Raw genomic sequence first — 13,537 nt, forward strand, 5'->3', positions numbered from 1 at the left:
TTTGAGATTCATTTCATGTTTCTAATTCACTACCAAGGAAAGAATCTTTCATACCACTTACCATTGTGAAACCAGAAAGTTTCAGGCATGGGTCTTCCAACAACCTTCAGGTCAAATCTTGCTGTTTGTCCCTCAGAGCATGTAAAAGATGATGGCTTTGTGACAAATACAGGCTTATAAAGCCTTTCCAGCTGAGCTTCATTAGTCTCATCCAGTCTGCGAGCAGGTGACCGCCCAGGGGAACGTCCAGGAGAACGACTTGTAGAGCGCGGTGATGTAGACCTAAAATGTTTCATAACATACTTCATCAGTGAGTTAAACACCATACGAATAATCTATCACATTGACTCAATGATCTCAACAGTGTCCTTAATCATCTTAAAAGTTAAGCATGTTTGTCTACACAGCAACATGATCTCATAATCATCATTAAATGGAGCATACCTGATTCTCTGAAATGCGTCTGTCTGAGAGTATAGTTCCGGTGCAGTAGATGTACCAGTGGGATCCACAAACAGCATCCCAGAGCAGACAGCATTACCCTTCATGTTGATTATCAGAGCAGTGTAGACTCCTTCATCTTCTGGCAGAACTACAGGAAGACGCATACTGGCTCTACCATCCTGAAGAACCTCTAACTGATAATGGTCTCCATGCTTGATGCGTTTGCCATCTTTATACCAAGAAACCTGTACATTATAACATAAGTTTGAAATATGAACACAAATGAAAGGTCGGTGGTAGAAAAACATCTATTTTTTAGACAAAGAGGAATACATTTCTTGTAACTTACCTTGGGAAGTGGGGTTCCAGTCATTCTGAAGTGGAATGTAGCACTCATTCCTTCCCTGATCCTGTAACTTTTCACAGGAATACTGAAGACTGGGGAAACAGCCTCCTGTTCAGAAACACCGATGTCCATTTTTTCTCCATCCTCAGTCACCAGTTCCTGGTATCCAATCTTAAGAAGACGGAGCTCTATCTCATGGATCAACCTTTGCTCAACAGCAGATATTTTGAACTCCTGTGAAAAGACAGGAGTAGTAGATGACACTTCAAGAAGCAGATTAGTTTGAAAATATAGAACAACCTTAAGGATTACATACCTGCTCACTGGTGAAGGATTTCATCACTTGTGTCTGCTGAACCAACCTCCTCTGGAGGAATGTTTGTTCTTTTTGCAATTCACCTGTAACAATAGGTGCCACATCTGCCACTCTGGGCTCCAGCCCTATTGTGTGTTCCTTTATGTAGGCTTCATACGTCCCTGTAAACAGAGAGTGTGTGTGTGTGTGTGTGTGTGTGTGTGTGTGTGTGTGTGTGTGTGTGTTACTTTAGGTTATTAGAAGATGTGTTGTGGTATACCAATGTGAGTATGACCAACCTTCATCAAGCAACATGGCAGAGGCAGAGACTTCTCCAAGCTGGTTCCTGGCACAAACTGTGTACTCTCCAGCATCATCAGAGAATGTCATAGAAATCTCCAGCTTGCACTGTCCTGTTTCTTTATTGTATGCTACTCTATATCTGATAGATCAAATAAACAATCAGCAAAGCAAGACAGTGCCTTTTATTATGAACCTTTACAAGTTCATTGCAAACTTTAACAAGTTCATAAATACATATAAATAAATAAAAACCTGTATCCAGTGGTGAGAGGAACTCCACTCTTTTTCCAGTAGATGTGGGGTTTGGGGCTGCCTCCAATCTGGCATTCAAAGACAACACTGTCTCCTTCTACCAGTTTCTGTACAGTGGGCTTCCTCACAAAGAAAGGGGCCACAGGGGCTCCAAGCTCCATAGACTCAGGTACAGCACTCATTTCCTGCATGACCTCTTGTTTTACCTGAACTGGAATCCTGTAAGGATGTTTTTAAAACCTCCAGTGAATATTACACATTTTACTATCCAGCATATTACCATGAAACTTTTAAGTTCAGAAAAAGGAAAATGTAAACAACCATACACGCATGCACATATTTCATTATAAACATCTATAGTTTCCCGTTGACTGACTCTACACACAAAATATCCAGACATTTGAGCTTTTTCCTTGTTTTTTAAACAAGAGACTTTAAAGAAGACTTGAAAGAAGTCATTAGAAACTTGGCACAATTGCTCAGACCACAGGAGTAGTGACCATCAGTGAGACAGTCAACAAAGTTCTGAGTAAAAAAATGACTTGTAAGTTCTAAAGTTATAGCTGAACCTAATAAACTAGCCACTGTGTGTGTGTGTGTGTGTGTGTGTGTGTGTGCGCGTGCATGCGTGCATGCATGTGTGTGTGAGAGAGAGAGAAAAAATTAGTCTGTATACTGACTGTCTTTCATGGGCAGCCAATTCAGTGTGTTCACTCAAATCCTGTCTGCTCTCAATTTCTTCAGATACTGAAAGGAAATAATTAATTTATTAAAATAAATAACAATTGAAATAACAATTCAGTGTTTGCAACAACTGTACCACATAAAGAACCTTATCTTATCATATGAGCCTTACCTTGCACAAGCAGGTAGCAAGAGGTGCTTATAGTTCCAGCCTCGCTGGTAGCAGTGCAAGTGAATCGGCCACTATCCTCAGCAAAGGCCTCCCGGATCACTAAGTGGGCATAAGTTTTCTCATATGTGATCTGGAAGTCAATGGAGCTCTCAATCCGGTAGTCCTCCCTGAACCACATAATGCCTGGTGTGGGATGGCCAGAGATCTGGCATTCCAGAGTCACTGACTCTCCCTCAGTAACAGTCATGTTCTTCAAGCCCTGAACAAAAGAAAAATGGTTTCAGCTGTTCTTGGAAAAGCCCATGTAGTACACACAAAAAAAAAGCAGTAAAATATAAAGCATGTACTCAATTTTATTTAAATTAAATATAAATACTTACAGCCACAACTGTTGGTGGCATCACCTGCTCTTGTGCATCAGAAGGCAGTACTGCGTCCTCAACCACCTGCCAAACATTTTGAGTGTTTATATTCACGAAAAATGACTGACAGATAATGCAATGTCTGATGGATAAGAGTAGGGACGAATGGGTAAGAGGAAGGAAAAGTGAAGGAAGGTGATACCTCAGTGTTTCAGGTGAGAACTGTAAGATGAGGATGAGCATATGTAAAGTGGTGGGTGCAGTCCCACTCATAAGAAGCTTTACTGTTAGGTCAGCTGGTTAGTTGCTACGTTATACCACAAAGGTGCACACAACAAACATGTGTGTCCCAATTGCTATATGAATGTGAAATGCCCCCTGTAAATGGGATGCTTATATCCTTCTGTAACCGTGCATCATCACTTGACAGATAACATTTAATAGTGTCTTTAAATGGTGTCACTCTTGTCTCCACGACCTTATTAGCCAGAGGATGGACAAGTTTGATGACCTTCTAAGTGGTGGATGTAGAGAACAACTCTTTCTTCTATAGAGACCTAACCAACCCAAGGTGAAGATGCAGCATTAGCACCAGATCAAAACAAAGTGTATGCTTTATAATATAAGCTAACAAAAATGGTTACATCATCTCAAAGTAAAATATATTTTGTCAGTGAGATCATATATATATATATATATATATATATATATATATATATATATATATATATATATATATATATATATATATATATATATATATATATATATATATGTGGGTGTGTGTGTGTGTGTGTGTGTGTGTGTGTGTGTGTGTGTGTGTGTGTGTAGTATAGCAGTGACCTATGCTCTGCACCTTTCACTGTATCATTCTATTATAAGGCCATCATGTGACATCTGTATTGTATAAACTCAGTGTAATGCATCTGTGCCCATTCATCTCCTGTTTATTTAAAATACAGATACTGAAGCAACCTTCAAAACTTTGGTTAAACTAGACCAAACAAACACGTCAGTTTATTTATGTATACTGTGAGATATCTGAATACTCTAAATGCTTTATACTACTCATGCTTACATCATAGCTATGATTGGCTTTATGGACGACAAGTTTAGAAAATGTAAAATGTGGTAAAGTCAATATCTACCTTGGAAGCAAGCTCATTATATTTGTGAATGTACATAAATCTTCAGGATAAATAATCATATAAACATGTATAAATTCTGTTGTTGTTTTTTTGCACTCTAACCTGAGAAACATGGTCTAAGGGGGGACTGCACTGGGCATATACACAGCCCCAGTTCTCAACATTTTACAAATGACCTAAATCTAAATCTAGCTAGGTTTTTCTCAGTCTGATCACCCTCAGCATGCAGCAGTGAAAAGCCCTGCAGGCTCAGGGCCTGGTCTTTCCCCCGCTAAGCAGGAAAGGCTCTGCTTGATAAGACTAATGTACAGAAGGCATAATATGGCAAGTAAACTGAGTTATCAGTGGCATTGTATTAGATGTAGCCAATGTTGCAATGATTTGCAAAAAAATAACATACATAGGTGAGTTATTGAGTGTTGTTATTGTGACTCTTTATATCTTCAAAAACATATTTCATTCTTTGTGCCAAAGCAAAAGGACAAATGAGTGAAAGCCAGTGGTTTTTGGATGAAGGGTGTTTAAACCATGTGGGGATCTGTGTGTCCACACTGCTATACAGCAGCAACTCTCCAAGGTGTAATCAAGTGATGTAAAGGTGCCCACATAACCACAAAAGATTTGCTACCTCCTCCAGAAAAGTCTGCATTTCTATGTCTGGAGAGGTGTCCACTGCTCTTTGTCCTATTAGAGCATTAGAATCACTTCCATCATTCTCATAAAACTGTACTTCTTCTAGAACCTCAGTGGCTGCGGTATCCTCCACATCTGACATTATCTATATTTTCCAAACATTTGAAACATTAAAATGTATCATCTTATGACATGTTGATTCACATCAAATATTTATTAATTGCATTTTCAAAAAAGAAAATATAACATTAACTGGCTTTAGATTAGTGCACCTCTTCGTCAACTTCAGTTAGTAAAGTTGAATCAGCAGTGGTTATCATCTCTTTTAAAGTGCTCTCAGCCATGTACTCAGTACCATCCACCAGTTCAGGGTTGTTCTCCATATCAGGTGCACTAATATCAGTATAGTCTGCCTGTTTACTCTCAGTGATAGCGTCAACAACAGTGTCTGAAACCTCGCCACTGCCAGCTCTAAAAATCTCTTTTGCAAAATCACCCATTGTCTTTGTGTGTATATGACAACACAAAAAAAGAAAGGTACATAATTTAATAAACCAAGATTAGCAAAGACTTAAGTGCTTAATATGTTTACATTTTTAAAGTAAAACAAGAAAGCAGCCAGGACAAAATAATGAAAGTGATGGGAAATATACCAAATAAATCAACTACCTGCTCTTGAAAAGGCATTACATATTCAGCTGACCAGCCTTCCTCTGTACTGGACCGCTTAACAGTATCAGAGTACAGTTGGTGATTTCGAGCTTGGTCCACCTTGGCTACCACAGTAGCAACAGCAATAGATTTGTCATCTATTTCATACTGGCCCTGTTATATATTGTTGAAAGGGAAATGCAATCAACCACAAGCCTCCAAGACCAACCAAACCAATATGTACATTTCATTATGGTATAATAATATACAACATGTTTATTCACCCAGGAGCACTTTCATGCTTTCACCACCAGAGGACGCAGTTGCTCAAAAGTATAAAGAAATATCCTCACCTCTTTGACCTGCTGTTGCATTGGAAAAGATCCCACCCACTGCTCCTTGTGAACATGTGTGGAAGAGGACTGTTCATATGTTGCTCCAGTAACCATGGTAGTATAGCCGGCTTCTGCAACATAGCCTTCCTGCTTCCATGGAGGCAAGACATCTCCAGCCTGTATTCCCTGCTTGATCCCTGGTAGTGGAGATTTCACTGTTTTGCTTGGGGAAACAGACAGACTTGAGGTTGGTGACACAGGCCTATCAGAAAGTGTAATTCATTAATTATTTTGAGTTTAATTAATGAATCAAACAATTAAGTAATTAATTAAACTTAAAGTAATAGAAAACATCCTACACTTCACTTGTATTTTATTGAAAGTCATACTAAACTGACTCAATTTCCTATACCATATCATATACTTCACTGTTTAAAAGTAATTTACTTGACGGGTGTTGCAGTAGGAGCCTTGACGTGTCTCACGGGGGAGGGTGACTGCTGGCGAGTAGTTGCCACTTTTGACACCACTGCCAGGGGTGTTGGGGACTTGGAAGTTGGTTTTGAAGGTATCCGGGGGGGGGCCTTGTGGGCCAAATGCTGAAAGTCAATTCCTCCCTCTATCTGAATTTCCATCATGGCAGAAGACCCAAAATGAGCCTCCACTTTCTGTGAACGAAAGGCAAGTCTGGATTACCAATACTGTACTGACCTTGACCTTTTAAGCATTTTTTTCTAGTTATTACATCACATACCAAGGTATCAGTTCATGCACTGACAACGCAAAAGTTTAACCCATTAATGGTCCCAGATTATTACTGGCATTGAGTCACTTGTATACATAACAGGCTGATTAGGATCAGGTGGTAGCTCTACCACATTAGCTTTCAATTAGTCAGTACTGCTAGACAGGTAGAAAATTCTTCAAGATCACATCAAACACATTTCGAGCAGCTCAATCCAAACAAACAACCTTTAGTCAAGCGCAAAAATGCATGCAAAAACAGTCATTGTTTTTGGTTCAAACAGGAACTCTTGCCTGATGAGTCTGTGAAATATCTGAGGTTGAAACAATTGTCTTAGTCTTCTTAGCAGGCACTGCAACCTCTTCGCCTGTAAATTCAATTAAATGGTGCTTTATTGGCATGGATAATATTCACATTTGTATTGCCAAAGTTTTGATGACAAAATTAACATGGTATACAAAAGATATCATAGACAACGATACTACAACTGCTAATAACAACAATAATATAACTACAACAACAATACTCCTATTATCATTATATAATAATAATAATAATAACTATAAAAGTCTCTGTATCTCTGGTATCTGATATGGTCATACGGTAACTCATGACATGACACACCATTAATCATGCTGATCCATGCTAGAGTCATAACCCCGACAACATAATCAGGGATGCTTTATTACTAAATGTCTGTAAATGTACCTTGAACCAGTAGTTCTGCAGTAGAGGTAGCACGTCCGCTGCTGTTAGAAGCATTGACAGAGTATGTTCCAGAGTCTTCAGGGAAGGCCTCAGCAATCAGCAAACTGTAAAGGTCTCCATCCTGAACAATCTGAAAGTCGGCGGAGCTCTGAATCTCAGCTCCCTCTCTGTAGAACTTCACCACAGGTGTAGGGATTCCCGTAACACGAACATCCAGTCTCACTTGGCTTCCTTGTCTGACAGTCATGTTCTCTAGTCTTTGAATGAAAGATGGTGGCGCAGTTTCCGCTGTGGAGAAAACAAAACTTCACTAATTCTGCTGATGCCCATAGGTGGAACATGCCATTTTTATAAATGGAGTTATGTAGTCACCTGTAACCAGGAGTTCAGCGGTGCTAGTGGCTTGTCCAGCGCCATTAGTGGCTCTCACAGAAAATCTTCCGCTGTGTGCAACTGTCACGGCAGGGATCCTCAGAACAGCGCGGCCTTCGCTGAACGAGATCTGAGCGCCAGGCAGAGCAGCAGCAGTAAGAACCTGGCCATCACGAAACCAGCTCACCTCAGGAACTGGATTACCTGGAAGAGAGAGGGCCTCATGAGCAATAGTCAACGTCAAGAGTCTAGCCTCAGCAAAGTGGCCTAATTGTACTTCATGTATTGTACTTCATGTATAATTCATTGCCTGAAAACAAAACCAAATCAAACTTTAAACCTACAGGTGCTGCCTAAAATTATCCAAAGTGCCAATAAAAAATATAATTACTAGCTAGTTAGTTAGCTGTTAATCTAAAAAAAAAACTGATGAATTCACAGCTAATTTCCTAGACCCTTGCTTTCTCTTGTAAATTAGTAAAAATCTACGTAAAACCCAACTGGTCACAGAATTGAGGTTTTATCATAATGAATAATCTGGTTATTCTGTTGTGTTCATTTAGGCACAATTTACCTGCCTTGTATGAAAACTGAATACTTGGAAAGCTTCCTTACTGCTACCAGAGACTGTAGCTAAAATGTTTCCTTACCACTAACAGAGACTATAGCCGATTTGTTTCCTTATCACTATCAGAGACTGTAGATGAATTGTTTCCTTACCACTAACTTGAGCTTCGAACGTTGCAGCACTACCCTCAAGTGCCACAACGCTCTGAAGCGGCTGGGTGAACGTTGGCGCCTGCATTGTCATAGTAACAAGCACCCTGGAAAGAAAAACAAGGAATTAATAACTGCAAAATAACTGTACAACATTAATCTTCCAAACACATTTATTTCACAAAGAACAGATGACCCAGTGAAATGTGTTTTCTAGATTAAGAGAAATGAACTGACTAATAACTGGGCCTCACCTCCCTCCTGCACCTGGCTCTGAGCAGCCTGCTGCCAGGGAGATCAGTGGCTGCAAAGGGCCTGCGTGTCAAGCTAAGCACCTAAGTGACATCTTACAGACATGTAACTACAACTGCAAGCTGTAATCTTGAGTTTCGTAACAAATTACCTTCCCAGACGAAATAACAAAAGACCTAATGAACAACAAAAATATTTGCAAAACTGCATAATAAATAAATTTACATTAATGCATTTTGAATAGTTTGGAAACCAAACAGAAGCAGAATTAAAGCACATGGCATTCTTCAGGATTAGCCTACATACATCAATCAACTCCTTTGTTGCAGTCTTAAAATGGCACAACCAATAAATAGTGCCCCGGGGGAAAAAAAAACAATAACAACTTGGTCTGAGTGTCTTAAAATAGCAGCTGTTGTGTTAACATTTGTTAACATTTTTTAGCATAACAGTGTATTTTGCTGAAAGTCAGTCAACAGAAAATATATGAAAAATATATTGGTGAAAATATATTGGTGGCTGGTGTTAAGTGTAAACCAATACAGTTATATTTGTTCAAACTTACATTATTTGTGGTCAATATATTTGGAAAGTTATTTTTTTAAAGAAAAATGTATATAAACATGATTTATTTATTACAAGATTTACAAGATTTATTAAATAAGATTTCAATATTTTAAAATAATTATACAATGATTTTAATCCTTATCATATATATATATATATATATATATATATATATATATATATATATATATATATATATATATATATATATATATATATATATATATATATATATGGAGAGAGAAAGAAAGAGAGAGAGAGAGAGAGAGAGAGAGAGAGAGATTCAAAATGTTTTCTTGTAAACCCAGAAAATTTCAATTGTTTTTGGAACATGACATTTTTCCCTCCAAAATCTGAAATGTAAAATTTCAACACGCTAATTGTTACCTCTACATTGTTAAGTTAAAAAATTAGAAAATGACTGCTAATTTGCCCTACTCTACATTAAGAAGTAATTGACTAAATGCAAGCTATGCATAAGAGCAGTTCACCACATATACATCATACATGGTTCAATATAGCCTACAAATTCCTCTTGTTCCTCTTAAACTCACTCAGATGTTCATTTGTAATGTTATTCTTCTACACTGCCTAATAATTTTAATGTGGTCACACCATTATCTTTCATGTGTAAAATTGACCAAAAACTACTTAGTTGGCTAAAAATGTCTGGAAATATAGTCTTACATAGTTGTAGTGTACACCTTGTTTTTGATACTTTTTTTAACATCCCTGTGTGATGGATATGAACACCACAAAAACCAATCTGAGCATTTCAGCAGCTGTAATTAATTCCCACCACTACTCTTATAGTAATAAAATATTGATAAATAAGAATGTGTTTCATGTTTCATATAGTGTTTGAATATAAATTAGAGAATTGCTTAGAATACATCAAACAGGAACTCTAAAAACTCAAAGAATACAACTCCTCAAACAATGCAACATTACGGCTCTCCGTTAAAGGACGGCAATTGCACTACTTTTTTATAGATTTTATGGGCCCTGTGTGATATCAGTCCCTCATAAATACTATAAGCCCTGTGTGATATCAATCCTTAATAAATACTATAAGCCCTGTGCTACCAATCCTTCATAAATGTCTGAATGCCCACAATCTCAACAAGTCATAATGAAGAAAATAATAACCACATACTTTTAAATAAAAATAATCAATAATTGGTTAAAATAAGAAGGAAAAAAGGACTGTCCATAGTTTGGTCAAACAGGTAATCTACTAACATCAATGACATTATGGTTATCTTCAGTACCATCAGATGTGTGTATACGGCATATTGATAAAGCAGTGACCAAGCTAAGGTCATTGCTAAAAACAGCAATAATGTTTAAGCTAAAATAAACTAGCATGTACCAACAATTTCATTTGTCTAATTATTTCAGAGAATTTAAATTCTAATCAATTTAAATAAAAAATTGAGAGTATTTATTATAAACCACAAGATAAAGATCAAAAGGTGATGGCAGGCCTAATCTTGCCAGCATGACAGCTATCACAGAATCAGAGAATTTCTCAAATATCCATAAAGAAAACCTAAGTAAATAAAAAAAAATTAAAAAAAATGTGAACCCTAAAATCAGATCTCACATATGACGACTGATATCCCATATGACAGAAATGGCAATCTCCAAAAATAATCGGTCGCTTTACTTGATTGACAGTCACCATGTGGCACATAGCTGGAGGTGCAACTGATAGCCCTGCTGCTGATTCCCTTAAAAAGACATTGTGGCCCAGCTGGGACAGCACTCTAATGCTATCACAGGCTATTCTTGGCTTTTCTGAAATCATTGCACCATATAGCAACCTTGAAGGTGTAAAAAGAAATATTTTTTAATTGACCTAAAACTTAAAATGACTGCAGCATCCCATCAAGCCTGTGAAAATCATAAGTGAAACATTGCATTACAGTAAAACAGTAAAGGCAATTCTGTTTTGCCCTATAAGGGTAAAGGTGATATCATGCGTCATCAAAAATTAAATAAAACTGAAATGTTTTTCCACAGGGTAGATGGCACTTACTTGTTTCACAATGGTGCCTAAAACTGATGGGACTGTGCCCAGTAGGCTAGTGCCTCAGCAACAATCCTCTTATCCAGTATGTTTCCAGAATATCCAAGGTGAGAACGGTTGAGCCTCAATATGTCCCCAAAAAACAAAACTACACAGGATCTAAACCGTGTAGTTTTGCTTTTCCTTGCAATCCCTACACCCGAGGCAAGGCTGGGAATGCTCCAACTGCTCAGAAGTGCTAACTTGGTAGTTTTACTTTTTATACCTCTAGCCTAGCCTGCATCACCACTCCTCAGGCACTCCCCATTGGTCCTCATGCCCTTGGAATCATGGGAGAATGTTGCATTTTATGCAACCTTACACCTGTCACTCACGAGTCCCTCTTCAATTCTGAAGTTAATATTCACAGCAATGCTCAGGATATTTACTGCATTTGTTTTGTGAACTCATGTCAGCTAATAGTCATGTTTATGCCCAGTGTGTGTCTTCCATGCTGTTTGGCCAAGCTTTCATTGCAAGTATTAGCCTGACCTGTCAATGACCAAAAGAAGAGCGTGGCTGTCCCTGTCATTCAAAGACAAGGCAACATCCCCCCTCCCCCCTAGGGGGGGTCAACTGTAATAAGTAGAGAATGCTTACTAAACTTGCTTTGTTTTTATATCTTTTAGCAATAACCAAAATTCAAGGGTTCTTTAACCTTTGTATCCTTTACATTCTTATAAGTTTAATATTAAATCAAAAATAAAGACAACCATACAATGACATAGTAGTGCAAATTTTCACACCAGCTGAAACTGAGTAGTGAACCTCATTTTATAAAACAACTTTTCTGTTTGATTGTTCACTAATATCTGAATTCCCCCTCAAAGGACAGATACAATGTTCCTTCCTAATAGCACAAATTCCTACTAGCAGTGTTGTTTGTGTTAACTTTCTTAACTTGTGATTTAATCAATTATTGTCAGACATTTCTTTCCATATTCTTGAACATAATATGTAACTAGCAATGACAAAATAATTACATACTTATTAAATTAAATAAATTAAATAGATTAAATAAAGAAGTAAAGACAAGCAAATGGAAAACCCTCCAACTGTCCAGTAACTTAATGGATTTTATTAGTATCTGAATGTGGTTTTCTGTGTTTTAGTGTTTAATTGTTTTTCTTACCTTTATGCTATCAGGAAGGAACATTGCGCTAGGTCAGACGTGATTTGCATCTTAGTCTGCATTTTGTCTCTTTGCAGAGCTCGCAACATCTGATGTATAATTAAGATTAAGGATTGTAGAACACAAGGCAAACACTTAACAACGTGATATTGTTTTCTTCCTCGGGTTTTGAGCTTGCTGCCATTGTAAGTACACAACGTAATTTCCAATCATACCTTCTAGGTTATTTTAGTTTATAGCTAGTAATGACGTCAGGATAATTTTAGGGTTAATGGTATTGAACGTGCTTTATTTCAAGACCTGTAACCTGTAACGTTAGGATTTTTCAGCCTCGTAGCCAAACGTTCTGAAAAGGTTAAAATATGCCGTTGCTAACCTAGCATATTTTCTACCATAATCTTTTTTTTTTTTTTTTTGCACCTTACAGCATACGAATGCACCAGACCAAGTTTGCTTGATAAATTCAGTCTTATGTTAACATCAATTAGATAATTAAACACACTATGACTAAATTTGATATAAAGCTATTTATGACTAAATAGCTAGCTAAATAGACTATCAGACTTATTTAGACTTTTCAGTTAAAATTCACAAATCGGTGCAATACAATTTTGCTAGATACGTGCAGTCTTGTGATAGTTGTAGATAGTAGGTTTCCTAGGTAACTAGCTGTAATTAGCATGCTAGCAATTGCTCCTAGCCAACGTTTGCCATTAAACCAACTAGCCAGCTTGCTAGCCAAGTACTGCCTAGTCAACTTTTATTTTGATCTCCCCATCTAGTCAAAATATAGGTACCTGCTAATTAAAACTTGTATTTTTCAGTTTAATCACTTGAGATAGATCTATAACAACAAAGTTGTTTGTTCTAAAATTGTAAAAAAAAAAATAAAAATAAAAAAAAAAAACATTTTAAAAAAGAAAGAAAAAGAAAAAAAAATTATAAAAAGAAATGCACCAACTGCTGCTGCTTCTTTTTTCCTGAATAGATATTTAACTCCAATGTATGGGTGATTTGATTTGTTTTGGTTTCCAGAAGAATTGGTGGCATTAAATTAGAGCTCTACGAACATTTTGAAATATATTAAAGCAGAGACAGCACCCAGACAGCATGATAATGCATCTGCTGAGGACTTTAAGATGGTTGAGAATAAATAACTAGCTATATTGTAGCTGGCGTCTGGGTAGTCTTGATTAGCCTGTGATAAAATAACCACCATAACAATCTGGATGAAATAATAAGATTACAAAAACTGTATGAGCTAAAAGAGCTCCAGGGGCAAAAAAAAGGGTAAAATTTTAAATGAGTCAGCTGTCACACTACCACGTGCTGGAATACTGTGAGTAAT

The 13,537-nt window shown here is 37.3% G+C and overlaps 1 protein-coding gene across 1 annotated transcript in view; it reads right to left on the reverse strand.

The window, feature by feature from the left end:
- ttn.1 (titin, tandem duplicate 1) overlaps positions 1 to 11,234 on the reverse strand; it is a 143,468-nt gene extending 132,234 nt beyond the window's left edge. The window contains exons 1-16 of the mRNA XM_035536429.1: positions 11,028 to 11,234; positions 8,171 to 8,274; positions 7,451 to 7,654; positions 7,079 to 7,366; positions 6,664 to 6,737; positions 6,073 to 6,293; positions 5,644 to 5,848; positions 2,877 to 2,942; positions 2,497 to 2,755; positions 2,321 to 2,387; positions 1,641 to 1,859; positions 1,385 to 1,527; positions 1,107 to 1,267; positions 794 to 1,024; positions 445 to 689; positions 62 to 282 (exon numbers count right to left, since the gene is read on the reverse strand). Of these exons, the coding sequence (XP_035392322.1) occupies positions 62 to 282; positions 445 to 689; positions 794 to 1,024; positions 1,107 to 1,267; positions 1,385 to 1,527; positions 1,641 to 1,859; positions 2,321 to 2,387; positions 2,497 to 2,755; positions 2,877 to 2,942; positions 5,644 to 5,848; positions 6,073 to 6,293; positions 6,664 to 6,737; positions 7,079 to 7,366; positions 7,451 to 7,654; positions 8,171 to 8,261 (2,695 nt within the window). The 5' untranslated portion in view covers positions 8,262 to 8,274; positions 11,028 to 11,234. The remainder of the gene's footprint in view (positions 1 to 61; positions 283 to 444; positions 690 to 793; positions 1,025 to 1,106; positions 1,268 to 1,384; positions 1,528 to 1,640; positions 1,860 to 2,320; positions 2,388 to 2,496; positions 2,756 to 2,876; positions 2,943 to 5,643; positions 5,849 to 6,072; positions 6,294 to 6,663; positions 6,738 to 7,078; positions 7,367 to 7,450; positions 7,655 to 8,170; positions 8,275 to 11,027) is intronic.
- Between the last annotated feature and the right edge of the window lie 2,303 nt (positions 11,235 to 13,537).

The sequence above is a fragment of the Electrophorus electricus genome, chromosome 2, assembly GCF_013358815.1.
Source record: "Electrophorus electricus isolate fEleEle1 chromosome 2, fEleEle1.pri, whole genome shotgun sequence".
Classification (NCBI taxonomy): domain Eukaryota; kingdom Metazoa; phylum Chordata; class Actinopteri; order Gymnotiformes; family Gymnotidae; genus Electrophorus; species Electrophorus electricus.